Source organism: Brachycentrus maculatus, unplaced genomic scaffold (assembly GCF_059751285.1).
Source record: "Brachycentrus maculatus isolate JH-2025_06_01 unplaced genomic scaffold, ASM5975128v1 h1tg000271l, whole genome shotgun sequence".
Lineage (NCBI taxonomy): Eukaryota > Metazoa > Arthropoda > Insecta > Trichoptera > Brachycentridae > Brachycentrus > Brachycentrus maculatus.
Window position 1 is genome coordinate 409,468 of NW_028281022.1, and position 27,507 is coordinate 436,974.

A 27,507-nucleotide genomic window follows, 5' to 3' on the forward strand; every position below is an offset into this window, starting at 1 on the left:
TTAGCGTCTTTGAATCATATATTTTTTCAATTATTTTTTGCCTACACTCGTTTACGGGTGATTTATTATGGTTATAATATTGAGTCCTATCAATGACAGGAACTCTCCTTTTAAAAAATACAAATTATGTTTTATGATAGTAAATACTGTAGCGGGTAGTTCGGATCAGGGAATCGTTCGGAGTGTTTAAAAAAAATAAAGGAAATTTCGTTTACAAATACATATGTTCTTTATTTAACATTTTTATTTAGGCACTGAATATTAAAATTTAACATTTTTATTTGCTCGAAAAAATCAGATATTTTCTTTTGAATTAACGAACATAACTAGGACTAAATCACGCATTGGTCTCAAAACTATAAAATTCCTTAATGTTCTGGACGACGTTTTCAGCCCAGTTGATGGCTATTTTTAAAGCTTTTACGGCTTCAGAAGGTGGATTTTTTTAAACTGGCATCAGCTGCTTGCCGTCACCAGAGGCGCGAAATCGTTCGGATTATGAGACTTTCCGGATTACGGAGCGTTCGGATTAGCGATCTGGCACTACAGTGCCAGTACAATATAACATAGCAATACAATTAAAACATTAAATTTGTCTATATACCTGGGAAATAAATATGTAATACTAGAAATGATTTGGATAGTGCTTTGCGGGTATTGGGCAAAGGTTTTCGAACGAAGCGCCGAATATCCGACAGCCAGATGTCGCTCACCCCTTTCAACATTCCCAGAAAATTTACTATATCCCAGTAAAAGCGGCAAATTTTTAACTTAATATTTTCTCGCTACAGGTCAAAAAGTGTTGTTTTTGTATTTTGAAGAAAAGGTATTGTTTAATAATTTTTTTAAAGATACTAAATATTTTTCGAATGGAGAAAAAACCTTCAGGTTTTACCTAAAAAGGTCTGTTGCACAGTAAAAAGTAATATAAGTAGCTTGATATTTATTTTTCATACATTACATAATATTTTTAAACATTAAAAACAATCTCCTGAAAAATCAATTTTTTTGATATATGACGTTGTTGAAAGGAGCGAGCGATTTTTATGTTTTACCCGATTTCAAGTCGTAACTTGTCGCGCTCGGATGACGAGGTGGGAGTACACCGAGTATTCTTTACAATATAGATACAGTGGAACCTCTCATAACCAGCATAATTTGTTCCAGAATCTTACTCGTTAAACGAAATACTCATTAAGCGAAACATTTTTTTGTTTCGACTGGCGCGGAAGTCCCGGCTCACAAATAAACGTCGTGAAAAAGGGACTTGCCCTTTCTCTGTAGCTCGTTATACGAAATTTCGCTCGTTAAGGGAGCAACTTTTTAATATTTTTTTGCTCGTTATGCGAATTACCCGTTATGAGAGGTTCCACTGTACGTTCGGCTTGAAAAAAGTATGGTAGATAGGTTTCCTTGTATAAAAATCATAACTGCTTTTTATTTCTTAATTTTATTTTAAAAATTCAAGATAACAAAAATGATTCCCTTTCTGCATGCGTATGCGCATAGTGCTGATAGTAAGTATATGCGAGAGATGTAGGAAATTCCAAATTACTGTTTCATTATTTTTTCTCTTTTTTGCAGTATATTTATTTTGTTTATAAAAAATACCTTTTAAAATTATCATCAAATCAATAATTGCGTCTTTTGTAAATGCGTAATTCTTGATTTAAATTTATATTAAAACTTGTGTGGTTTTCAATCAAAGGTAGAATGGTGAATGTAACATGTCGCTCACTCCTTTCAAGAACGTCATAAATCAAAATACTTGATTTTTCAGAACGTTTTTAAATATAATTTTAAGTTTAAAAATATAATATAATGTATTGAAAATAAATATCAAGCCACTTACTGAACTTTTTACTGTGCAACATATCTTATTAGGTAAAACCTGAAGGCTTTTTCTCCATTTGAAAAATATTTAGTATATTTAACAAAATAATTAAACAATACCTTTTCTTCGAAATGCAAAAACAACACTTTCTGCCCTGTAGCGGGTAAATATTTAGTTAAAAATATGCCTCTTTTGCTGGGATATAGTACATTTTCTGGGCATTCTGAAAACATGCAATACTGAAAATTAACGATTTTTGATTTATGACGTTCTTGAAAGGAGTGAGTGATATGTGTAAACTGATCACTTAATCAGCCTATGACAGTATAAGTCCTGTAAATACCCAGACTTCCATATTCTTCTTCATCTATGTTCAAAATGTACAAAAATTATATTTTTGATTATGATGATAAACGGAATAATAAATAATAAACGTTTACTTTAATAGAGGATTTGGAACCCGGCTTTTTGTAGTATCCGATTTCTGGCCGGATACCGGATGGTAACTGGGTATCCGCTTCATCTCTTGTAATTTTGTTTTTAGTATTTTGAACAGAAAGAATCAAACCTAGAAATACAACAGTTTAAACACCTTAATGTCTCAATTACCTAAAATTTATTGAGCAACTATAGGTTGGCACAAAATTAATTTGAATTATATAATCAATAATAAAACTAAGAAATAAAAATAATAATGTTTATTGGTATCAATCTAATTAGAATCATGTGTGGAAAATGATATTGGCTTTAACAAAGGGTGACTCTTCGAACTTTTGTTTTAACTATTGTATCGGGTGGTGGTCCCGTGGTTAGTGTCGAGGACACTTAAGTCAGAGTTTCTCAGTTCAAATCCACTCTACCACAATTTGATACCTATTTCTAATAATGAGCCGCTTAGGCTCACAGAAATAGTATGAAATTGAAATATTTATGTAAATATTAAAAACACAAATATTTCTCTTTTTTAATAAAAATAAATAAATAATAACAACGACGAATTCAAATAAATCCCTATGTACAATATCCATTTATTTAAATCTGTGTAATATCTGTTATGACCAGAGATATTAATATTGAGGTCAATGATGGTTTTTAGATTCTTGGCATACTATTAAGATAAAAAAAAAACTTCTAAAGCTGTGGCCGATTGAAATTTTCACAATTAGAAATTACAGTCAGGGATTTTTTCCTGCAATAAAGTTGTTTATTGCAGGTTTCATCAGCAGTATGAGAAGTAGTCCCATCATGTTCCAAATCTTAGCAAATCTAAAATTGATGCAACAGCAAAAAATTAATCATATCATGACATACGAAAAACAGAAATTGTTGGACTTTATTCTTTGTCAAAGAAATATGATCCAATGTTCCTACAACAACAACACCAAACAGTGGCACATTCTGGATAAATCTGCACTGCTCCGAGTTTGGGGGTAAGTTAAATCTTACATGTATAACTTGGAAAGATGTTGGTAATAAGAGAGTTAAGAGTTATAGCATCCTTTGCTATTATTATTATTGCGTTATGTATTATTGTGTTATAGTATTTTTTCTACCAGTAAATATATTATTTTTTCATAAGGAAAGTAGAGTTTGTATCTCCTGTTTGGAACAAAATATAATTGCCTACATCGTAAAGGAACAATCTAAACCAGTGGTTTTTAAATTGGGTTTGATTGAACCCCAGGGGTTCAATGAGCCAGTCTCCCGGGTCCAGCAGAGGTCAAAACACACACCTGACTTACTGTATGAAATTATGAAAAATAATACGACATACGATATATTCATTTATCCAACAGATCTAGTATATTATTTGAAAGGAATTAATCTAGCAATAAAAATAATACAAGAGGTCAAACCTTAAAACAAGGCACGTACATCGCATGTAAATTTTTTACTGGGAAGGGATTTCAAATAAGTCATAACAAATGTACTACTGATCTATTGTCATAACTTGTCGTCATTGCAAAATGTGATTTAGGAAATCGGGGAATCACATAGAATAGAGTAGTGATAATTTCCTTGCAACACTAATAACGAAAATTGATGTAAGAAAATGATACAAAAAATTAATATTTTGATCTTAATTTATTAAAAAATAGATTAAATGGCAATAAATTATCTCTTTCCTTGACTTTTTTATGGAACAAATCAAAATCATTTATCTGTAATCTTTTCAAGTATTTATCTATTGCCACTGCTGGGAGGAGAATTGACTTTACATCATTTGGGACATCAATGCTCCGAGCCTGAAAACAATCTTTAATATTATATAAAAATTCTCAGTCACTCAATGATACGAACATATGCTTTATTAAATAAAAATTGTATTTTTTGTATTTTACTGTGTAAAAATTCCTATGTAAATACAAATTTACCACACAGACTATTAGATTAGCACATTCCATGACATTCATTAAATTTATTATTTAAATACCAAACTATTAAACCAAAATTATAAAAATAAAAAATAGACCCCCTGACTGACCATAAAATGGTCAACAATTTAAATCCTGTGGGCAGTAATTACTTTAAATAAAATAAAATGTGTTGAATTTTTAGTAATCACTTATTCTTAACAGTTTGCAAAAAATAATAAATACAATAAAGAGGTCATATATACTTTTAACAGTTTTAGATAAAATTACTTCAATATGGGTCCAATAGCTAGTATAAAACGCACTTAAAACAGGATTAAGGGTTACATATTTAACAGACCAGCCCTTAAAATACATTTATCTCAGAAATTAGTTTGTTTTTATTAAAAATTTAGTATCTCATATCGCTCACTCTTTTCAACAATGTCATATTTCAAAAATCGTACATTTTCAGTTGTGCATGTTTTCGGAATGCTCAGAAAATGTACTATATCCCAGCAAAAGCTGCATATTTTTAACTTAATATTTACCCCCTACAGGGCAGAAAGTGTTGTTTTTGCATTTTGAAGAAAAGGTTTTGTTTGATTATTTTTTTAAATATACTAAATATTTTAAAACGGTGAAATACATTCAGGTTTTACCTAAAAAGATCCGTTACTCAGTAAAAAGTTCAATAAGTAGCTTGATATTTATTTTTTAATACATTTTATTATATTTTTAAACTTTAAAATGATCGTCATATATCAAAAAAAAAGTTATTTGATATATGTCATTTCATCGGTTTTTTTAAATGTAATTTCTAGAATTGTATTTTTTTCTAAATAAATATACCTTTTCTAGATGTTGATTAGCTCGGGAAGCCACTTCAAATACAACATCTTTCATATTCTGATTGTCAACACAACGAAGGACATTTTCCTGGCTTAGATTATGCTTCACAAGCAGATCCAATGGTAACACGACAAATCTATTTTTGGCTGACTGCTCCACAGATCTTGAAAGAATCATTTACATTTAACAAATTTATAAAGTAGCATGACATACACAAAATGCAAAGTTTAAATTATTTCACAGTACTCTTATAAACTAATCCAAAGAATGGATCATAAGTAGATGTAAGGGTGTCATACTGAACATCATTCTGCTGGTATTTTAGTTAATGTAGCCACAACTGTTAAAGATTTTCTTTATTGTAATATAGAAATGTGTATATTTTAAATCAGTGAGACTGTTTTTATTAGCCCTCATCTGCACCCGATGGTGCATAGGGCACTGCATAATATAAACACAGTGTTATCTTGATCGTTAACACATAAAGGAAAGGTGATCAGCCTTCTGCTTCAGGTACCAGAATTAATTATTACCTTTTTAAAAATATAAATAGGTATATGAAACAATTCTCTTTTTTGGGTTACATTTTGAGGCATTTATGTTGGTAATTATTTTTTAAAACGAGTCAAAATAATTCAACAATTTTGAAAATTTGTTGTTATGATGCATCACTAGAAGACTGTGGCTACTTTTATTAACTGTTGATAAGTTTATAAAATTCAATGAGTTTATATATATGTTAATAAAATTCTGAAAAAGTACCCTTATTATAAACACATTTAAATATCCATCTTAGGGTGTTTGTGCACTATACGGAATTTTACCATCCGGCACGTCAGTTAGCATACAAAACGATGATTGGCTTGGATGGGCTTGTGCTTTTGTCCATCTTTCTTCGGATCGGTGCTCTTGATCGGTGCGTGAACACGTTGAGCGTAAATTCAATCATGCTAAACATTCGTAGTCGCTTTCATTTTTCAAAAATAGACTGCCGGATGGTAAAATTCCGTGCAGTGCACAAACGTCTTTAAGGTGGTAATTTGCATACCTGAGCATATTTGTAAGACCTTGTGCTTTTCCGAGATGCGAAGCAGCATGATCACAGTGCACATTTTTATGGCCGGCAATTTCTAAAAGAATATAGTATATTGGAGATACAGTTTCATCTGCATATTTTTCCATTTCTTCAAGACTGTTGTAGTACTTTTTTGTTATGTTCATTTTGCGAGCTTTAACCAGCTTGGATAAATTTCTTTTTGAAATGTTGAAATTGTAACAGGCCTGAAAAAAAACATTCACACATTGAAAACTATTAATATATATACAAAGATATTTTAAAACACCTTCTCATGGGTTACTTTATGGGGCTATTGACAAACTAATTAATATGGAATGTAGTAACCTATTATGTACTCTATGGTAAAATTACCAAAAAAAGTAATATTTGATTGTTAACCCATCGGCATACCGGAATTATCCTTTTCATTGAAATATCAACTAATATCAGTTAGAAATCAAAACTTTACATAGGTATAATGTTTTATTGAGTTATTTTTAAAGTTTACTTGTTAATTTGTCACATTTCTGATCTAGACACACGATAAAATACATCCATAATAGTTATATCGCTCACTCTTGATATTACAGGAGAACGTTTTTAAAGTTTAAAAATAAAATACAATGTATTAAAAATAAATATCAAGCCAGTTATTGAACTTTTTATTGTGCAACAGATCTTTTTAGGTTTAACTTGAAGGTTTTTTCCCCATTTGAAAAATATTTAGCATATTGAAAAAAAATCATTAAACAATACCTTTTCTTCAAAATGCAAAAACAACACTTTCTGACCTGTAGCGGGTAAATATTAAGTTAAAAATATGCCTCTTTTGCTGGGATATAGTATATTTTCTGAACATTCCGAAAACATGCACAACTGAAAATTGACGATTTTTGATTTATGACGTTCTTGAAAGGAGTGAGCGATATGTACCATATTTATTGGTAAAACAGTAAAAGTTATAATTTTATGAGAGTTTATTTTTATAACTCGGTTGAATTTGAACGCCTTTGATGCTTCAAAGTATGAGTCACACGCGAGCGTTATGATTTGTCGGACTGATTTGTACTACAAAAATCAAACTGTTTAGTGCGTGCTACCTTTTTCTGCATTTAAAGAATATTCCTATGTTTGTTCTCGTTGTATCAGGTGCAAAATATTAACGCCTCATTGTTTGACAAACCATATCACCTCCCCTCCGGGCGGGGCAACTTTTTTACTTGCGGGGATACATTCAATTAGTGTATTTATATATATTTTTTGAAAAAAACTGATATGCGGATGGGTTAGCAAGTGAACTGTAAAATTTATGTTTTTATCTAAAAGTTCAGTTAAGAGTATCTAAAAGAGTTGTGTGCTTCAGACGAATTGGTTGATAGACGTCTCACGCTTCAACCGGCTACAATAACTGAAGTGGTCGAAGTGATCTTACCAGCTCGCAACCAGCGCACTAAATTTAGCGAGCGTGTATTTGCTGTTGCGGGACTGATGGCGTGGAATGTTCTTGCACCACTGGTTAGAAATAATGAGAGTGAGATGATCTTTAAAAAAAACTAAAAATACATTTGTTTGCTACAACATTTCCACCCTTGAGGTAGTATTTTACGAAAATGGCGCTTTATAAATTATCCAAATTTATTATTATTATTATAAGTAAATGCTAAAATTCTTATGTAAGTATTTTTTGGAGAGGAAAAAACTTTGAGTAATAATGTTCTGTAATAATGTTGAAATATTTTGGTGGTGCGTTGGAAATGCTATCAAGTGTTGGATTACATTATAATTATTACTGTTTGGTTTTAATTTGGCAACTTTAACTAGTGCATCTATATCTTCAAATTCATAAATAACTTTTTACCCGACATAGTTCCTGTGCCACGGGATGAGCAGGAAAATTCTTGATATTTTTTTCATTTATTTTTTCAAGTGTGTCAGTCCAAAACTGAAAGCGCATGAGGGCAATATTTTCTTCACTGGCCTGTTCCTGTACTCTTGAAATTTCGACATTGAATGCTCGGATGATAAATGCGCATGATCGTAATTTATTTCCGAGAAAAAGGGTTGACAAATAGTTTTCATAGTCGTGCTGTCTACCTAAAAAAATATTAATAAAGTAACTTCATAAAATTATATCATACAAAAGGTTTCTCCTCGAAATCGAATTACTGAGACAACACCTTACCTTACAGAATCTAAGCAGTATTGTAAAGAACTACTTGATTTATATCGAATACTTCTGAGAACGTTACAAGGTAACAATTTTTGAGGTTTCATTAAAATCATTTTTCAATTAACTCCAAATTTATACTTCGGGAACAAATTAAATTATGACTATATTTAGCCTAAGATAGGCGGTTAAATAACAATTTTATACGAGTTTTTTGTTAATTTCGGATATAAATGTAGTTTTAGTGTATTTTTAATTACTTAAGAAACAATTAAAATACTAAAAAATTAATTATTTCCTACTAAAACACATTTGATATTTAAAAAAATGTATTATGCACATTCCACTGTGTCAAAGCTCAGAAATTTGAGATTTTGACACTGACAGTCGGTTGAGATATGTTCTTAAATTTTTTACTAGATCGTGGGATCAACATTCGCCATACGAATATGTAGGCGAATCCCTTCATTTTATTTTTGCCCTTTTCTATCTTCTATAATATATCTATCCATTTTTCTTTGAAGCCAAACAATAATGCAAATTGTAAATCATAAGGAGAAGATTTTTCAAAATATCGATTAAAAAATGTGAATTGGACATTTCATTAATCAAGAATTCATTTGGTATCTTATTTAATCTATGGAAGCACAGAATAGTATATTTTTACTTATGGAAACAAAAAATGCATCACCTTCCACCGCTCTCTGTCGAAAAATAAATTTTGTGGATATTTATCCCTTTTTTAACTAATCCACATGACTCCTAATTGGCCTTCCTCATCGTCTTTTCCTTTAAATTTACCCTTTTATTATAGAAGTTACAAAGTCATTTTGTCATAGGATAAATCACATTATTTTCCTCTTTCAATTTTGTATTATTTTTAATCAGATTGTATTTCACTATTTTAAAAACCTCTTAGTTTTTTACTTCTAAAACTAATTATTTTCATTCTTCTATAAATCCAGAACTTGAACGCTTCTTAATATTTATATATCCCTATATAAGTTGCCAAAACACGTGAGTTTTCCCTTGGTGTTTTTTTGGTAATCCGAATGCATTAAGTCATAAATCAGTTCAAATCAACGCAGACTGCCCAATGGCAGTTTAAACACAATTTTTACACCAGACGTGTATTTTAATTACTTTATTGTTATTATTTTATTATTCAGGCAGTTAATGATATTTTTATGCTCAATGCCTGTTAGTCTTACCTTTTCTGGATATCATAGATTTTCTGGATTTCATAGATTTCTAGTGCATCTGAAGTCCCTGTGATTGTGATTTTAAACTTATTAATTGACCGAAGAAAACTTGATAAATTTTACTGTGGGTATCAGAGAAAATTCCCAAGGGGATCTGTATACTTCGTAAATTATGTCTTCGTAATCTGTTTCAACGTCTTTTGCTGCTTTATTATTGTTTTGTTCTGATTGTACCAAAACTCTTTTCCAAACGGTATATATGTATTCTCATGTAACTTAAAGCATCTGTCCATTTTTAATTTGAGAGCTAGTTCTTTGGTCTCTAGTACTGCTTCTGTTGCATGGGTCTCAACAAACTCCTGGTCAAACAATATTTCCGCATGTCTGGTAGCACCCGTTTCCAATTTAAATTTCGTCCACTTTTGTCGATGAAACGGATGTTGCCAGAATGAATATGATCTTTGTCTTTGGTAATATTTTTTTTTTGCTGTCAAATTTAGTTTGTCGTTTGTCGAATCCGGTCACGTTGTGCACTTTTGATTTTTTTTAAATTTGCCACCATGGCCGATGAAGTCAATGAAAAGTTATCAAAAAAGTGAGTTGAAGTTGATACAAACGTTTATTTATAGTTACCTCTTTAGTTGTCGGTTATACTTTAAGTATAATATCATTTTATCACATTATAACCTATAATAATTCCGAGTCGTGTCGAATGGTTGGATGATGTAAATTTTTAAGCATACGACTCAGGTTTCGAATAATCATGTTTAGAGCGGGATGTAAAGTTTTGATTGCAACGAGTATACCTAAAACTTATCTAAACAGGATATATCTACATCCACGTACGATGAGCAAATGTGAACTCGTTAGCGAAGAACGGTATTAAAGAGTCTTAACCCGATCAGTGTTTCCTAATCGGTCGATTACTTTTTTGTTGCGTGCATTTTGATCACTTACAGTTATCTCTGAAATTTAAACATTGATCGATGATCTTATTTATTTAAGGATATTTTTAATATATGGTTAAAAATAAAATTAGAATCCTTCAAATAAAAAAATGTAATGAATTTTACACAATGAAAAGAGGATTAGAATAGAATTGATATTGTCTGATTAAAACATATGTGTGTGTATACAACCGGTAATATTTATATTGTTATTAAGTAATTGGTGCATAAAAAATCTGTAATATATTTTTATCACTCGCATAGTTTACCTTTTTTGACCAATCTTAATTATTGCCGATGTCCAAATTTGCCGATTCGGAAATCACTGCTGATTATTTCAATCATTGAAATCAACGAGATAATGTTTAATGTTAACGCTTTATACTTTCAGTGAGCTGAAAAGGCGTCTGAAACTTGAACAAAAGGCTAAAACTAAATCAGAAAAAGCAGCGACAGTTGTGGAAAACCAGAGTTCTGATAAAAGTAAACCCAAAGAGGAGGAAATAAGTCCCAATGAATTCTTTAAATTAAGATCTGCAGCTGTTGCAGCATTAAAATCAACTGGAATTCCCGAAGATCACCCATATCCTCATAAATTTCATGTCGATACTTCACTTTCTGAATTTATAGCCAAATATTCAAATCTGAACGATGGCCAGATGTTGGAAGACATTACTTTATCAGTTGCAGGAAGAGTTCATGCCATCCGAGAATCTGGCGCAAAGTTAGCATTTTATGATTTACGTGGAGAAGGAGTTAAAATTCAGGTTCTAAATGTTTTCTAAATAATCACTGGTATTCCAAATTAAATAAATTTTGACACATTTTGATATTTCGAAGCAATAAAACAATATGTTTTCTCCATTCAATTTAAATGCACAAACCAATGTCAATTTGTAAATGGTTGCAGGTGATGGCAAACGCTAAGATATACGGATCCGATGAAAAATTTGAGAAAGATACGGCCAAACTTCGGAGAGGGGATATAATTGGCGTTGTCGGTCACCCCGGAAAAACAAAAAAAGGAGAGCTTTCTATTATGCCCACAAAATTAACATTATTATCTCCTTGTCTTCATATGCTTCCTCATTTACATTTTGGTCTTAAAGACAAGGAGACAAGATTCAGGCAGCGTTATTTGGATCTCATTCTTAATGATAAGGTAAATTATTATGTAATAACAATGTATATTTTATTATTACATTTTGATGGAGAAGAATGTTGAGATGTCAAAATGTAAAAATAACTCCGGGGTAGAAAAACCCAGATTCGTAAACAAGGATTTGGACAAACCCAAAAATGCTCCGAATATGTTTTATTACTTTATTTTGATGCATAGCTTTCGTTTGGCCTTTCTTTACATATTTATATTACATGTAACATTGCTACGTAATGAACAATATGTATGGAACCTTCCCATTCTGTGAGATGAATTTTTAAATATTTTGTTTCAACCCTTACCACTCCTATGTCGAGTGCGGCTCGACATCGTATTTATTACGCCAATTCCGATTTCGACATTGGCTTGACTTTATATTTTATGCGATTTCTAAAATTATGTAAATAAATATCTAAAATAATATGAAGAATAAATTAACACACTTTACAATGTTCCGATAAAAAACTAATGTTATGTAACACTTTTTATAAATCTATCAATTAGTAATTGTTTTCAAAATAATTATGAAAAATAATTCAGAAATTAAAAAGTACTAAGGATGCAAAAATAATTTGTCTTTTTGCATTTGAGATAAAGGGTAAAAGTTGGTACCCTAATTTTATTTATCAGTTTTAGTTGGAAGTATTGGAGCTATCCCTTTGTTTTAGTTCTACCCTTAGGCAATCAAGAAATGTCACCCTTAATGTTATGAAGATTTTTACTATTATAAAATCTTTTTTCCACCCTTTGCAAGTACTGCTAAGAGTTAGTCAAAGTTGTGTTTATCTATTGGTTAGAGATGACCCTGTGTCTTGTGTTGCGTATGATTGCTATAACAATGTGTATATTTTCACAGGTTAGACAAACCTTCTACACCAGAGCTAAGATAATTGCCTACGTACGAAGATTTCTGGATGAATTGGGATTTTTAGAAATTGAAACGCCGATGATGAACATGATTGCGGGAGGAGCTACTGCTAAACCTTTTGTGACTCATCATAATGATTTGAACATGGATCTATTCATGAGAATAGCCCCTGAACTCTACCATAAAATACTAGTTGTCGGAGGATTGGATCGGGTCTATGAGATAGGAAGACAATTCCGAAATGAAGGAATTGATTTAACTCACAATCCTGAATTTACTACCTGTGAATTCTACATGGCGTATGCAGACTATCATGATATAATGTCTATTACAGAAACTATGGTCTCTGGAATGGTCAAGAGTATTCATGGGTCTTACAAGGTTTGCATAAAACTTTTACATTATGTGAAAAAAGTAAATGCTTATTGACTACTAGTAAATAAAATGTCATCCCTCCTTTAGGATGCCATTACTAATGTGCCGGTCCCAGATAAATATCATTTATGGGATATTTATCTGCCAGAGCACATCAATAAATATTTCTTATGAGGTCCAAAGTTTTTCTGTTGGCACATATTACATATGGAAGTTAACATCTATGTATTTTACTATTATATCGATAACTTAAATAAATTACTTCTCCACTATTATTTAAATTCTCGGTGGGGTCGAAATAAATACATACAAGTGATTTTTAACTCTAGTATTTATTTGATGTCACCCCGGACTGTTACCTTAAAGGTAGGACTGATCACCTTGCCTTTACATAATTAACAATCAAGATAATAGTGCATCAATATAATGCAATCCTCTATGCGCCATTGTATTTGGATGTGGGTATAAATAAGAATTTTATTAAATACTTAATAGAATGGCTTTTAATTCTTTATATTTTCAGATCAAATACCATCCCGACGGTCCGTCTGGTGAGGAAGTAGAAATTGACTTCACTCCGCCTTTCAAGAAAGTAACTATGATTTCTTCTCTAGAAGAAATACTGAAAGTCAAATTCCCTAAGTCTGACCAACTTGGAACACCAGAAGCAAATCAATTTCTAAGTTCGTTATGTATGAAACATGAGGTAATGTAATTGGGAAATGAGTAAATGAGACTATTTATATTTATATTATATATATTTATTGTGTCCTTGTTTTGCGCAGGTGGATTGCCCACCTCCCAGGACTACGGCAAGGTTACTAGACAAGCTAGTTGGACAATTCTTGGAAGAGACTTGCATCAACCCAACTTTCATTTGTGATCATCCTCAAATTATGAGTCCCCTTGCCAAGTATCATAGGAATGATTCAGGACTTACGGAAAGGTTAATTTAATATATAAACTTATCCATTTTTGCGGTGTAAAATGCTTGCATCTGACCAAACGCATCCCAGAAATGTCATCTGATTTAAACATAATGGTAATTGTTTCACAGATTTGAACTGTTTGTGATGAAGAAGGAAATTTGTAATGCGTACACGGAGTTGAATGACCCAGTTGTCCAGAGAGAGCGGTTTGATCAACAAGCTAAAGACAAGGCGGCCGGAGATGATGAAGCACAAGGAGTGGACGAATCCTTCTGTACTGCTCTGGAGTATGGCCTTCCACCCACGGGAGGGTGGGGAATGGGCATTGACCGGCTTACCATGTTCCTCACGGACGCCAACAATATCAAGGTATAAATTATGAAATAAGTTATTTTATAAAGATCTCTATTGATGGTCCTGAGATCTAGCATGTGAAAGAAGGTGTCAATTGAAGGATAAATACAATTTCCTAAATTTGAGTAGTGTGGTTGTCAATATGTAATGGGTAGTAATGTGGATATTACATGTGTATAAAGTGACCACTTAAAATCAGCCTGTGATAGGTCGTAAGCCCTGTAAATACTCAGACCTCCATATTCTTCTTCATCTATGTTGAGATATCAATAATTATATAGTTAACACATTGGCTACATTAGCCACCAGTGGCTGACACAAGGGAATTGCGTATTGTCGGCTAACGAGACACAATTAAAATGCCTTGTTTCAGCCACCGGTGGCTGACATGGGAGTGTTGAATATGTATATAGTTTTGACTGGATTATTTTTTAGTATTAAATTAGGATTACTACATTTACCTGAGATCCCGTCCAAATATATTCACACCAACAATTTTTATATTGATAGAAGGGGCAAAAGGGTTTTCTTTTCCTATATTTTTAGGACTATTATTAATGTTATTATCAAGGGGGGTGAGGAGAGTTGTTTTCACATTCTCAAAAAAAATGAGACTTATAAAACTCCTATGATTATCAGGAGGAAAATTCACACTTGTCTGTTTTCAGAACTTCTTTTTTTTTCAATATATTTTTATTTTTAGGAAGTGCTATTGTTCCCCGCGATGAAGCCCGATGACCCAAATAAACACAACACTGAATCTGTGGAAAGTAATATTATTGATGCAAAGCCAGTCTGATTTATTGTGTCTATTTGCAACAACCTATTTTATCATATATTTATTACCTAAAATAAATAACCAAACACTAAGTGGCATTCCGATTATTCCGACTCCTGACCTTGACTACCTTCAAACATTTGAAATACTTAATCATACCAAGATTTCTTCGGTTTTCCTCTGCTTCTATTGCCAACCACATTTGCTTTTTACTGTTTGCGGGAAACGCTTAAACGCGTCTTTAACAAACTAGTATAGAGCGGGAGACGCTTATATGCATTCTATTTGCTTACTTTTGGTACAGCGCAAGACGCCAAAAAACAATGTATGGACCGGAGTTAGGTTTGCGGTTACTTGTGATTAGTAAACGACCCTAATTAGTGTACTAATTAGAGTCGGGGTTGATGAAAAAACTAGCCGCAAACAACAAGTTAATAAATCAAGTAAATTAGTACAAAGCTGTAACATATCCTTTCAAGGGATCACTTGATTCTACTGTGTATTTCTTATGCAGGGAGGTTAAAATACATGCTGTAAATGATCAAAAAATTGTTTGATGAATGAACTAAATACAATAAATTCATTTTTTTGTTTTGTATTTATTGATATTTTTACATGATTTTGTAAATAAATACATATTCAGAAAATTTGTGTATAAAACTAATTCGCTATTAATACACATTACATTATACATATTAACATATTCTTACATTATAATAAAAAAAAAATATTTAAAAAAAAAACAGCAACAGCACATAAGAAATTAAGGCAACAGTCAACCGGAAGTAATTAAAAAAGGAGGGAAAATAAATTGATCAATTTGTAATTATTTTCTATTAATTTTGTTAGAGAAGGGACATTTACTTATGATAAGGGTGTTCTTTTTTTAAAACCCCGAAAAATGTTTTATGGATACAAGAATAAACAATCTCCTAGAGAGGGATAAAAGTCAAACGCCAGCAGAAATACAATAAAAAAAATATTTGTATAATAGTTACAGCAGTCTTAAAATAGAAAAGTTGTGATATGCAGCAGTCCCGATAATCCGAACTAATTGGGACCGGACCTTGTTCGGATTAGCCGAAATAACTTAACGTGGTTGGAAGTGAAAGAACCAGTCGCTTGTGTTATAATAGTGGCGGATAGTATGTAGATATATGTTTTCGGAACAGACTACTCTTCTGTATCTATGTAATAATAGATTAATACAGTTCACGGCTAACAGTTGTTTCAATACAGTACATATGTACCTCATTGCTTTTAGCGTTGAGTATCTATTGTAACTTGATGTGAGCGTATTGTGAACAGATGCTCATTTTCGGACCACAGTGTACTTTCCCTCTCCCTCTTTGCGCTGCACGCCAACACCACTTCTGTCATCCATCAGTCGCCAGTGCATAGGTTAACCTATTGTTTAGTGTAAGCGTCAGATTTTCTGTTCAGTGTTTGTGTTTTTATGTGTGAGAGTAGAGCTATGAATTGATTTGACAACATGCACTTATTTTCATTCTTTTAAGCATGAATTCCTTAAGATGCTTATTTTTTTCACATGAAAAACAAATTATTTCATTACTATGTGAGGATTAACCGGATGTTCGGATTAGCGGGAGTCTACTATAGTCAGTTATTAAATTCATCACTTGTTTTATTTTCTGTTTCTATAGCTTTAGTAGAATTATAATGTTCACCCAGTCCAAACATGTGTCGATGATAAGTAATTACTAAAGGAGCACCTTCAAATTTTTCTCCTTGTGTAATAACTGAAGGTATCGTCGATTGTAAAACCTGAATGCTGCATTTGAGGATCTCCGACAATGCTTGTAGTTCTACCTGTCCTCCCCATGTTGTAGTATTGGCAACATTATCGCAATATTCTTCAAATTGTTCATCGGTTAACATATCTCCAGTTTCTAAATCGGATAAAAAAGGCATGAAATTATCTTTGTGATTCCTTATGTAATCTGCGGTTAGTTTTCTTAAACTTACTACGGAGGATGGTTGCCTATTAGTGATTAATAATTGGTGAGCTATTGCACCATACAAACAGTCACCATTGGAAGGAATAATATGAAGAGTCAATCCCCTCTCAGTGAGAATTTTCTTTATTGTTTGAATTTCAATATTGCGAGGTCCATTAACGTTTTCGACCTCTTGTTCTAAAATCATCTTCTCCCTAACTTTATCTTCAGCCGCCTTCTTATCTCTGCGTTTTTGTGCTTTGGATATCCTCGGTGCAACATCTTCAAGTAAAATATTATTTTCAGATTTTGGAAGAGACTCTTGTTTCGAAACATTTAACTCTTCTAAATGTCTACACTCCAGTTCGGTTTCTAACCTCAAAATTTCTTCTTGGATGTCTTTCTTTTTCTTTTTATCACTTTTAGATGCTACTTTTTTAAGGGCTTGTATTTTTGCTTGAAGTTCTTTTTTTTCTTTTCTATGTTTTTGATCAATTGTTAATTTAGCTTCATCATCTGACATCGTAATTGTATATGGTAACTTAAAAGAAATGAAGAAAAACGGAACAACACAAACCTCGGAAACGTCAACAACAAATTACAAAGACAACCAAATTAACGTTTACTACATTTCAACGCCATAGACAAAGGCTTCCAATTTATGATACGTCAGGTAAGTACTACCGTATTTTCAAATGTAATGTAATTTTATATAGAAGATTGTTGATTTTTACTAAAACCTCAGTGGTGTAATGGTTAGCGTGTTTAGCTACCGTGCTGGAGGTCCTGGGTTCGATTCCCAGGGGGGGTAAAAATAAAAATTTGTGATTTCACTCATATTTAATGATAAAGACATAAAAAGGAGAGTGAATGCTAGGAACAGAGTGAATGGTGCACTAAAATCAGTTTTAGCAATTAAAAATCTATCAGCGGAAGCTAAACTGGCAGTACACAATGGAGTTCTGGTTCCAACCCTTATGTATGGAAGCGAAGCATGGAATTGGCAAAAGAAGGATGAAAGCAGACTGAATGCAGTCGAAATGCGATCCCTCATACGAATGTGTGGCAAAACAATGTTTGATAGATGTTCGAATGATGAAATAAGGAAAGAATGTAAGGCTGAGATAAGCATTATCGATAAAATTAAGAAAGGTGTATTGAGATGGTTTGGACATGTGGAGCGTATGAGTGAAGAAAGAACGGTTAAACAAATTTATGGGGCGAATGTAGTTGGAAAAAGAAGCAGAGGACGACCGAGGAAAACTTGGCACAATCAGGTATGTCAAATACTTGAAAGCGGTCGGGTCAGGAGTCGTAATAATCGTCGGGTATGTATGAGGAGATGCATGAATGTAGAAGAGGCAAAGAATGTTTGCAAAGACAGAGTGGTGTGGCGTTTGATTCTCTCTGCCTACCCTTGCGGGGAAGCGGCTTGATGGTTAGTTAGTTAGTTTTATTTATTTAATATTACCCCGGACTGGTCTCCGAAGCGCAGGAGTGATCACCTTGCCTTCATGTAAGTAACGATCAAGATAACACTGCGACAATATGATGCAGTGCCCTATGCACTATAGGGTGCTGATGAGGGTTAGAAGAAGAAGAAGATTTACTAAAAAGGTGGAGAAGATTTACTGAAAAAGTTTTTCGAAACGTTATTTTACAAACATCATGTATACACCCATACTTCGCTATACGGCCGCTGTTTATACGGCATTTCGCTATAACGGCCCTCTTCGCACGTTTTCGATTTACGGCCTAAAATGTTTCGCTATAACGGCAAAAAAAATATTTTCGATGTACATCTACACGTTGCCAATCACTACAGGACGAAATAGACAAGACAAACTACGTTGGACATTTTTTTAAACCAGACCCATCCTTGCCAGCGAAAAATGATGACAACAGTGATCCGCAGGTTACCAATTCTTCATATTAAACCCATTAAAAAAATTATGTATGTAAACATACACATATTTTATGTAACATGAAGTTGTTTCATTTTTGTTTATAGATTATTGTCAGTTCTTGGAGTCTGTCATTATTTTATGTACAAATGTTTGTAGGTGTTATGTATGTATTTTTTATTGAAATGAAATAAAAAGATAAAATGTATTTTGAAAGATAAAGCATTTTACATATTTAAGAATTTTGGAACCGATCCCATTGAATTTGTATTGGAATAATTGATTCTTTATATGGCTTTTCGCTTTACGGCCAAGTTTCGTGGAACGTATCTAGGCCGTAAAGCGAGGTATGGGTGTATTGGGTAGATGACAGATACTCAGGTACCTAGATCATAAAGTGAATATATGATCAGGGTACCTGAATGTCTTCTAAGGTATGAATATCCTCTAATTTTTGTAAGGGTAGTAAGGGGTAAAAATGAAATACGACATATTATAAATTGAGCTTTACTTTGCTTGTCTTTGGTGATATACCAGGCACACAACATATGTACATATATCCAAGCAGCATCCAAATTTTACAAAACTCGAAAAGTATTTGCCCAGCATTTCTGACAATAATTTGAAAATAAAACATCACATTTCAAATCAACAGTCTTCTGAGATTCACCACATGAAAAAGCAATGCTATTCAATACGATAATGTTTATTCAAATATCACAAATGCTAATTTAATTCCTAACAGCCGTTGCATACTGCCAAATTATTTTAAGCATACTTGTAGTATTCTTAAAACTAAATGTCTTTTAAAAACATATATACAATGTGTAGTTGGAGTAACATATCGCTCACTCCTTTCAAGAACGTCATAAATCAAAAATTGTCAATTTTCAGTTGTGGATGTTTTCGGAATGCCCAGAAAATGTACTATATCCCAGCAAAAGAGGCATATTTTTAACTTAATATTTACCCGCTACAGGGCAGAAAGTGTTTTTTTTTTTGCATTTTGAAGAAATGGTATTGTTTAACTTTTTTTTTAAATGTACTAAATATTTTTCAAATGGAGAAAAAATCTTCAAGTTTTACCTAAAAAGATCTGTTGCACAGCAAAAAGTTCAATAAGTGGCTAGTAATTTATTTTTATTACATTGTATTATATTTTTAAACTTCAAAAACGTTCTCCTGAAAAATCTAGTTTTTTGATTTATGACGTTCTTGAAAGGAGTGAGCGATATGAACTTCCAATAACAAAAAACTTGTTAGGCCGGTTCACACCCACTGTATACCACTCTCATGCAGTTAAAATCATCATATTCATTAGTAAATTATCAGCGCTTTACACCAATATGGTAAAATAGAATCCTGAAAGCAGAATTTAACTGTATGATGGTATGATACACGGAATGAGGTACCGCCTATTTTTTATATGGAGTTTTGTTACGAGGTTAAATTTTGACAAGATTAGTGAATACGGATTTATGAATGTGTAAAGCATTACATATTTAATGTGTGGGATAAATTACTAACCTAGTTACATATTATTCAGCATTACTCAACATAAAATTATTCTAGATTACAATCGATTATCCCATAAACCATAAATACCCTTAAAATGATTGCATTCAGTTAAAAATATCATTTTATATGTAAATATTATCCGCAGATTGAATTAGACAAAAGTTTTCATCTGATGATTTTTTTGTTAATTATCTACCCGGTTATTTTAAACAATTCACAAGATTAGTTTAAATCCCATCTCATTACGTGGCAGCATGTACGTACATCTTCAAGTAACAGAACAAGATAAACAAAAGAGATTCGTTTATTTGAACCCTAAAAGATATAGATAGAGGGATCAGATTAACAGTGTTTGAATGGAAGCTGTTTGTGTTGTAAATAAGTTACTAAACTCCTGCTTAGAAGATCTGTATAATTTAGATCTCATCTCCCATCCCCATCCTTCACTCTAATAATCTATGAAATTCAAATGCAAAAATCAATATTATATTTCTGAATAATAACATCAACCGCCAATTTTTGCTTACATTTCTATTTGTCCAAAGGTGTTGACAAACTTGCGAGGACAAATTTGGAAGATGGGAGTAGGGCCAGAGGTAGGCGGCTAAAATTTTAGCAATAGGATTAAGGGGAAGGTATTTTTTTAGCTGTCCTACGCACAATAGTTAAGAAAAAGAAAAATATGTTAATGCAAAAAGTCAGAATATCTTTAGGTTTGTAGTGGTTATTTAGATTTTTTTTCTGCAATTCAGGAATAAATTTTTAAAAATAATTACAATTCATTGTGCAATAAAAGTAAAGAATTATGTTAAAAACCATCGTGCGTGTGTAAAATTAAATATTTAACAAGAAATTTCAAATAGAGAATTTTTACGTTACATCTTTTTTCTTATTCCATAAGGCCTTACTAGTTAGAGTTAATTTCATCGAGGAACTTACACGAGACCTTCCGGGCGCCTTCCAGTCCAACCCTGAGTGGGGTTGACTATTTGAAACACTACAATCATTAACTTGAGCAGGGTTCTGATCAATGCGACTACTTTAGTCACTTTTATCAAATTTTACAAAACCAATACATACAAAATAAGCAATATAAAAATATTATACATTTTAATTAAATTATCAAAATATAACTAAACAGTGTTCATTTTTGTAAAGAGGAATGTGATATACAAAATATGCGTACATTTTATTTTTATTTACTTCAATACTCAAAGAAGAAATTCTTTTGAAATGGAAATTAGGACTTTAATGAATTTGGAAAAAATATTTAACAATCACTGAAATATTAGTAATTTCGGTTGCTAGATAAATAAAAATGTCACGACTCGCAACATTATTACTATAGTAAGAAGGTCAATCTGCAATATTACCTCAACAATAAGAAAACAGCCGTAAATAAGGTAAGAAATGTTAAATGCCAATGAAAATAAAAATACTTTATAACATTAATTACACTTAATTTGCATATATTAAGGGATATTAAATTATTTTATTTGGTGAGGTAGTATAAATTATTTGGTAATAAAATACTTTTAATACCCTGTAGTATTTAAAGAATCTCCAATGTAGAATGTTAGGTTAATAAAAAATATAGATCCACTATCATAATGTTTCATAAACCATTGTGACAGTGGTCCCTAAATCAATTGCTGATTATAAAGATTGTATAATTTAGATCTTAAAATTTTCAGAAATTTCCAATATGCTTTGCTTTCAAGATAATTCAATGTATTTATATTTATTGCAATAGAGTATGCACAACAAAGAAGGAACATATTTAGAATTTATTGCAAACAAGTTTATCCTGTAATCCAGCAGTCCCCCGTGTATAATACATAATAGGTTATTTTAAGTATTTATTAGGAATGGAATTTATATAATCATAATTTATACAAAAATTGAGAACACATCATTTTAAGTAATTTGGAATAAACAGTATTAAGTTATACATAATAAACATTCATTCATGTTCAAACACCTTTCATATAAATGTACTGTAAAAATGAAGTAAAAATCAATCTTAAAAAAAAATTTATGTTAAAACTAAAAAAAAAATATGCCTGACTTAAAACATAAAAAAATGGTACCACCAATAATATTAAATAATTTAAATTCATGAGCAATGAAAAGTTAAAATATGCAGTTTACCTCATACGTAGAATAAAAAAAATCTACACGTTTCTATATGGCTAAAATATATGTACATAATGGAACAAAATAAGTTTCTAAAATTCATGCATAACTTTTACAAAAAGCAGACACCTAAATCTAAGTCTAAACTATAAATTTTTCATCGTTTGAAAACAACAAAGTGTAAGGAATTCTGTGACTTGATTCCTTAAAGCTATCAACTTTTAAAGTATGTTAATTTAAAGCTTAGAACAGAAAAAAAGTAAACACACTTTAACAGTTAGATCCGCTTTGAATCGATTAAAAGCGCAGAAAAATGTATATGTACTGAGATTGCAAATATTATATAAAGTTAATCAGGTCATTTAAAATACAACTCATTAGAAAAATAAATGGAATTATTCAAAGAGTATATTTGGATGCGAGTAGGAGTGTCGTATAGAAATTTACAAAACTTTTTTGAATCACAATTTAAATATCTTAAGTTTAAAATAAATTAACAGATTACTCACTAATCTAAAAATTAATATTCATTCAGATGGTGTAAGATCTTTTTCCACTTCTCCTTCGGATAAAATCTGGGTAAGGATTTCATAGAGCGGTTCGAAAGCTTTTCGACATCCGGCGTTAGTTAGAAGTAAATAATCATGCATGTCATAGTGACTAATAGTACCATCTGGTTGCACAAATCCTTTGTCGATCGACACAACTTCCACTCTATTCATGCTCGAAACCTTTTCTTTTAATAGTTCATTTACTTTATTATTTTTATCTCTAAGTTTATTTGGATGTTGTCCTCTAGGAAGCAAACTCTAAAAAAAAAAACAATAAATATTAACAAAATTTTCAAAACAGCACATTTTACTAAAAATAAATACAAAAGTGTATTTCAGAGTGATATAATAAGATTAACACACTAGAATAAGATTAACACACTACAGAAACATTTCAAATCAACTCTGCCCATGAATCACATTATAGAGATCTTGCTAGCAGTTATGCATTTTATAAGATCTCAATGGGTCAAATGGCCTATCTTATCAGCTAGTTCAAATGTCACTATAGATTGCTTCGGCCACGATATTTATAACCAGTAAACATAGAAAATAGGATGACACTATTTAAAATGAAATTCTACATCATCCACTCTATTGTAAGATAAATAATACTAAATATAAAGAAAAGGACTTCTCCCAATATATCATTGTCAATTAAAAGCTAATTCAATGTAACTAATGAAAACATTACACCTCAGTGATAAAATGATAATATGCACAATTTATAAAATTTACCGCTTTTTACGAATTATGTTTTTAATTTTACAGCAAAAAATTACATTGTGAATTCAAAATAATAACTGAGCAATATGGATTTTTCATCTATGATTTTCTGACAAAACCATATTTAATCAACAATATCCATAATCACAAAAATGTCGAAATTAAAATACATATACGACCTTATGCTCTAACCTCAAACTTAGGCGTTAGGGACCATGTTACCTCTACCAGGTAACATGGTCCTGCGAATCTTTAGTAGACAACGGTACGCATGAGAACATGTATTGAGAACATGTATTTCATGATGACTAATGCATGGAACAAGAGTACGCATTAAATTTTGCCAAATACTCGGCCATTTGTTATCGGAAACTTAAAACATTATTCTAAAGAATATAGCAATTAATCCATGAGTATTACACATATTGAAGAATGGTTAAGGTTATATAAGTGATCATACATCGTATCAAAGCAATTATTGTTCTGGTAGACTTGCAATGGTAAAAACTCCCAAAGAAAGAGTGAGTTTAAGTTTTAATTAATGAAAACCTTTATTGGACTGTTTGAGAGGTAGAAGACAAAGGAATTTAAAAAAAATTGTGTCAAGAGTTCTAAGCGAAGATTGGAGAATTAGTTCCAAATGTTATGGATCTCAATTCAATCTAAGGCTGTTGACAAAAACCAAAGGAGTAATCATGTGGAAGTCACCCGGTACACTGAAAATCAGAAACAATCTGGAAATGATAAAAAAGGTCATTATTGGGGATAAGACGTGGCTTAATGGTAATGATCTCAAGATAAAATCTCAATCTTCATAGTGAAAGATGCCTGAAGAGCATCAACCGAAGAAAGTGCACCAGAGTTGTAGCAACATGAAGGAAATGATCACCGTTATACAATCAGGAGGAATTATTTACAATGAATTCGCTTGAATAGGTCAGATATTAATAAAAAGTATTGTTTTACAAAGAAGTTTTAACACTTGGGACAGATACAGATCAGTTTAATCTCTTTTTTGCATGGACCTTTTGTTAAGAGGCCAAACTTCTAATAGGATCTGTAGCAGACGTCTAGCCGCCATTACTTAAATTTTGTATTTAACAATTATTAGGAACCCAGCGCATGTCTGTAGGGCGATTGTCTCCCAATAAAGGACTTTTCCGCTATGCAGACAACACCTACAGGCGCCGGGATATATGTTAAATTAATTATTCATGTTTATCACTGTATGATGTGATCAGTTTGGTGACGGCGCACAGACTGCGGCTTGCTCGCCCGGAGTACCGTTAGGACGGCTGACGGAACGGTATAAAACCGTGGCGGCTAAGCATGGATATTTTTTAAATAAAGGGTATGCACTGCTCGACAAGTCTTGTTTTACTTTTCCACTCGCACACTTCAACCCAGCTATTGAATTGTATTTATATTTTTTTGTATTTCATCATAATGCTGTATTTCATATTTTTATTTTTGATTAAAAACTGGAAATTATCTTAAATTTGCATTTGCATGTTTTATTGGAATAAAAATTCAGCTATCATAAAATTTTATACCTTAAGACTTGATTTCGATGTAGCACAAAACACATTGCCTTGATTTATATTATTTCAATGTTTCGCAACACACGGTTTCGATGTTACACAAAACATGGTTTAGATACAACACGGTACATATTACCCTGATTTATTTATGCACATACATAATTAATGTAATAAATAAATAAATTAACAATAAAATCATAGAGCAAGTGATGCAATTAAAGTATTTGGGTGTCGAAGTTTCCAGCAGTATTAACCTCTATGATGAAGTAAGAGAGTAAGCAAACAAGGCCACCGCTGTGGCTGGATGCTGTATAGACAAATAAACACACGCTGAAAGAGAGTAAGGTGAGAATCTATAAGACCTGCATAATACTGATCATGTCATACTCTTGTTTAAGAGCGGACACCACGGGAACGAAAAGCCTTCTTAAAACCACTGAAATGAAGACTCTACGACATATTGCAGGTCTAACACTTTGTGACATAATAAGAAACTCTGAAATAAGAAGAATCTGTGATGTCGAAGATCTTGTGCAATGGGGAAGAGTAAGAAGACGTTTCCGGAGAGATCATAAGGGAAGAGCAAGTTAGTATCAAGTGGTGAGGATAGCAGCAGACGATTGCATAAGAGGTAACAAACCCCCAGGAAGACCACCTGAATGATGGAAAGATAGCTGGTCATCCTCCTCCAAGAACAACAGGACACAGTCCTAGCTAGAGAAGAAGAAGAAGAAATAAATAATAAAAATCTCATATAACCTGGTTTCGATATAGTACAGTACGAATTAACCGTGCTATATGAGGGACAGCTGTAATTCATTATTTAATGTTGAATCGCACTTTATAGTACTTTCCATTTACTTTTTTTCACACAGTTACAATGAGCTCCGTAAGGACACGCCATATTTCCTGGTTCGGTATAGAAATTCTCAGTTTCCATTCGGACCCATCCGTGCAAAAACGTTTTTATTAAAAAAATCTTATATCAGTATTTGATACATCATTCATTTTTTTCACAATCAAAGACAAAAATTATTACTAATGTTTTCAAAGTCTCTAACAGTGACAATGAGATGTTGAAAATAAAGATGGGTGCAACCATTTAGTCAATTTGGATGAGGACTCCATGGATTCGGGTTGCGGTGCCGGAGTCAAGTGTCTCAGACTCTGTATCAATTTCTATACTGGAGCCCACTCTACCACAACTTAATAACAGGCCATTTGGGCCTACAGAAATAGTTTAAAATTTAAATATTTATGTATTTAATATACATATTTCTCTTTTTAAATTTATTTTCTATGTATACAGATATCAGACAAATGTGATTTTTTGAGAATTTTCCATATTAACACATGTTTGTTACTATACAACAACAAAAATACTTACAGGAATAATAATATACACATTTGGATGTTTTTGTCTAATTGTTTGCACTATTTCCATGATTCCTTCAACAGTTTCAACTGCAGAGAAATCAATATTATTCGTGCCGACGTGTAATACAATGACCTGAAATACAAGATAAACAATATAAATACTGAGAAGATCTTGCTATTCGGATGAAAGTGCAGGAAGTAAATATGTTGTGCTTTTTATTTATTAGGTTTATGTTTTCAAATGTACTTGCCTTTGGATGGACATTATCCAATTCTCCATTAACGATTCTCCATAGCACGTTTTGAGTTTGATCGCTATGAATGCTGAAATTTAAGGAATGTAATGGTGCAAACCACTGATTCCAAATATCTGTATGCTCTAGGAATTGGAGAATCGAATCACCCAAAAAGAGCACTTCGGGGTCTTTATCTCTGGCATCCGAAAGAAACCGATTGTGCTAGAAAATTTAAATACATTTCATTGATATCCAAAAACACTTTACATACAGCATTTTAGGTACACTAAAGGTCTTACTATACTGATCCACCTATCATCCCCATCATTGTCCTTTGCAGCGGCTGCCACTGCACATGAATTCATTGCCAAAAGTGCTAAAGAAGTTAAAAATAATATTATAAAACCTTAAATACTAGCAAATCAAAATAAATGATCCGATAGAATGTTAAAACTGTTAATAAAATCATTAAATACGACCATCCGCGCTAAACGTCAATTGACAGCCGAAATTGACCGAAATTCAGTAAATATTTTTTATCGAGTTTTGACAGTTGTTGAGTATCGTATTTAAGTTGCCATGAAGAGTATTTTTTTTTAAATTACCTAACGTCCAAGTGACCCTGAAATCTAGCTACGGCTTATGAGACACCGCTTATCATGACCCTACTCAGGCTTCAACTTT

At 32.0% G+C, this 27,507-nt stretch overlaps 3 protein-coding genes and 1 pseudogene across 5 annotated transcripts; 1 reads left to right on the forward strand and 3 right to left on the reverse strand.

Moving 5' to 3' along the window:
• Positions 1 to 3,770: 3,770 nt before the first annotated feature.
• Positions 3,771 to 8,525, reverse strand: LOC148305516 (NADH dehydrogenase (ubiquinone) complex I, assembly factor 6-like). Its single transcript, XM_088266595.1, has 5 exons — positions 8,280 to 8,525; positions 7,956 to 8,187; positions 6,089 to 6,321; positions 5,041 to 5,203; positions 3,771 to 4,080 (listed from the first exon to the last, which is right to left on the reverse strand). The coding sequence occupies exons 1-5, from the start codon at positions 8,378 to 8,380 to the stop codon at positions 3,901 to 3,903; spliced, it is 909 nt and encodes a 302-aa protein (XP_088122721.1). The 5' UTR covers positions 8,381 to 8,525; the 3' UTR covers positions 3,771 to 3,900.
• A 1,439-nt stretch (positions 8,526 to 9,964) lies between these two features.
• LOC148305517 (lysine--tRNA ligase-like) lies at positions 9,965 to 14,968 on the forward strand. Of its 2 annotated transcripts, none has more exons than XM_088266597.1 (8): positions 9,965 to 10,345; positions 10,805 to 11,180; positions 11,324 to 11,575; positions 12,429 to 12,821; positions 13,339 to 13,521; positions 13,601 to 13,761; positions 13,873 to 14,113; positions 14,802 to 14,968. In XM_088266597.1, exons 1-8 carry the CDS (start codon positions 10,230 to 10,232, stop codon positions 14,895 to 14,897), a joined length of 1,818 nt encoding a protein of 605 aa, XP_088122723.1. In that variant the 5' UTR covers positions 9,965 to 10,229; the 3' UTR covers positions 14,898 to 14,968. The 2 variants fall into 2 exon arrangements, with proteins under 2 accessions (XP_088122723.1, XP_088122722.1); XM_088266596.1 differs by having other exon boundaries at positions 9,965 to 10,061.
• A 493-nt stretch (positions 14,969 to 15,461) lies between these two features.
• On the reverse strand, positions 15,462 to 17,444 carry LOC148305518 (deubiquitinase OTUD6B pseudogene; annotated as a pseudogene). Its single transcript, XR_015838147.1, has one exon. The product of XR_015838147.1 is annotated as a deubiquitinase OTUD6B pseudogene (transcript).
• A 3,551-nt stretch (positions 17,445 to 20,995) lies between these two features.
• Positions 20,996 to 27,350, reverse strand: LOC148305519 (platelet-activating factor acetylhydrolase IB subunit beta homolog). Its single transcript, XM_088266591.1, has 4 exons — positions 27,123 to 27,350; positions 26,839 to 27,045; positions 26,598 to 26,720; positions 20,996 to 23,201 (listed from the first exon to the last, which is right to left on the reverse strand). Exons 1-4 carry the CDS (start codon positions 27,186 to 27,188, stop codon positions 22,920 to 22,922), a joined length of 678 nt encoding a protein of 225 aa, XP_088122717.1. The 5' UTR covers positions 27,189 to 27,350; the 3' UTR covers positions 20,996 to 22,919.
• Between the last annotated feature and the right edge of the window lie 157 nt (positions 27,351 to 27,507).

Coding starts and splice junctions, on each gene's coding strand:
- LOC148305519 (XM_088266591.1), bottom strand. CDS start 27,188: ATGAATTCATGTGCAGTGGCAGCCGCTGCAAAGGACAATGATGGGGAT. Junction 26,721..26,838: donor TGGATAATGTCCATCCAAAG/GCAAGTACATTT, acceptor CTTGTATTTCAG/GTCATTGTATTACACGTCGG. Junction 23,202..26,597: donor ATGTGTATATTATTATTCCT/GTAAGTATTTTT, acceptor TTTTTTTTTTAG/AGTTTGCTTCCTAGAGGACA.
- LOC148305517 (XM_088266597.1), top strand. CDS start 10,230: ATGTTTAGAGCGGGATGTAAAGTTTTGATTGCAACGAGTATACCTAAA. Junction 13,522..13,600: donor CGTTATGTATGAAACATGAG/GTAATGTAATTG, acceptor TGTTTTGCGCAG/GTGGATTGCCCACCTCCCAG. Junction 13,762..13,872: donor GATTCAGGACTTACGGAAAG/GTTAATTTAATA, acceptor ATTGTTTCACAG/ATTTGAACTGTTTGTGATGA.
- LOC148305516 (XM_088266595.1), bottom strand. CDS start 8,380: ATGATTTTAATGAAACCTCAAAAATTGTTACCTTGTAACGTTCTCAGA. Junction 8,188..8,279: donor TACTGCTTAGATTCTGTAAG/GTAAGGTGTTGT, acceptor TTTTTTAGGTAG/ACAGCACGACTATGAAAACT. Junction 4,081..5,040: donor CTAATCAACATCTAGAAAAG/GTATATTTATTT, acceptor GATTGTTTTCAG/GCTCGGAGCATTGATGTCCC.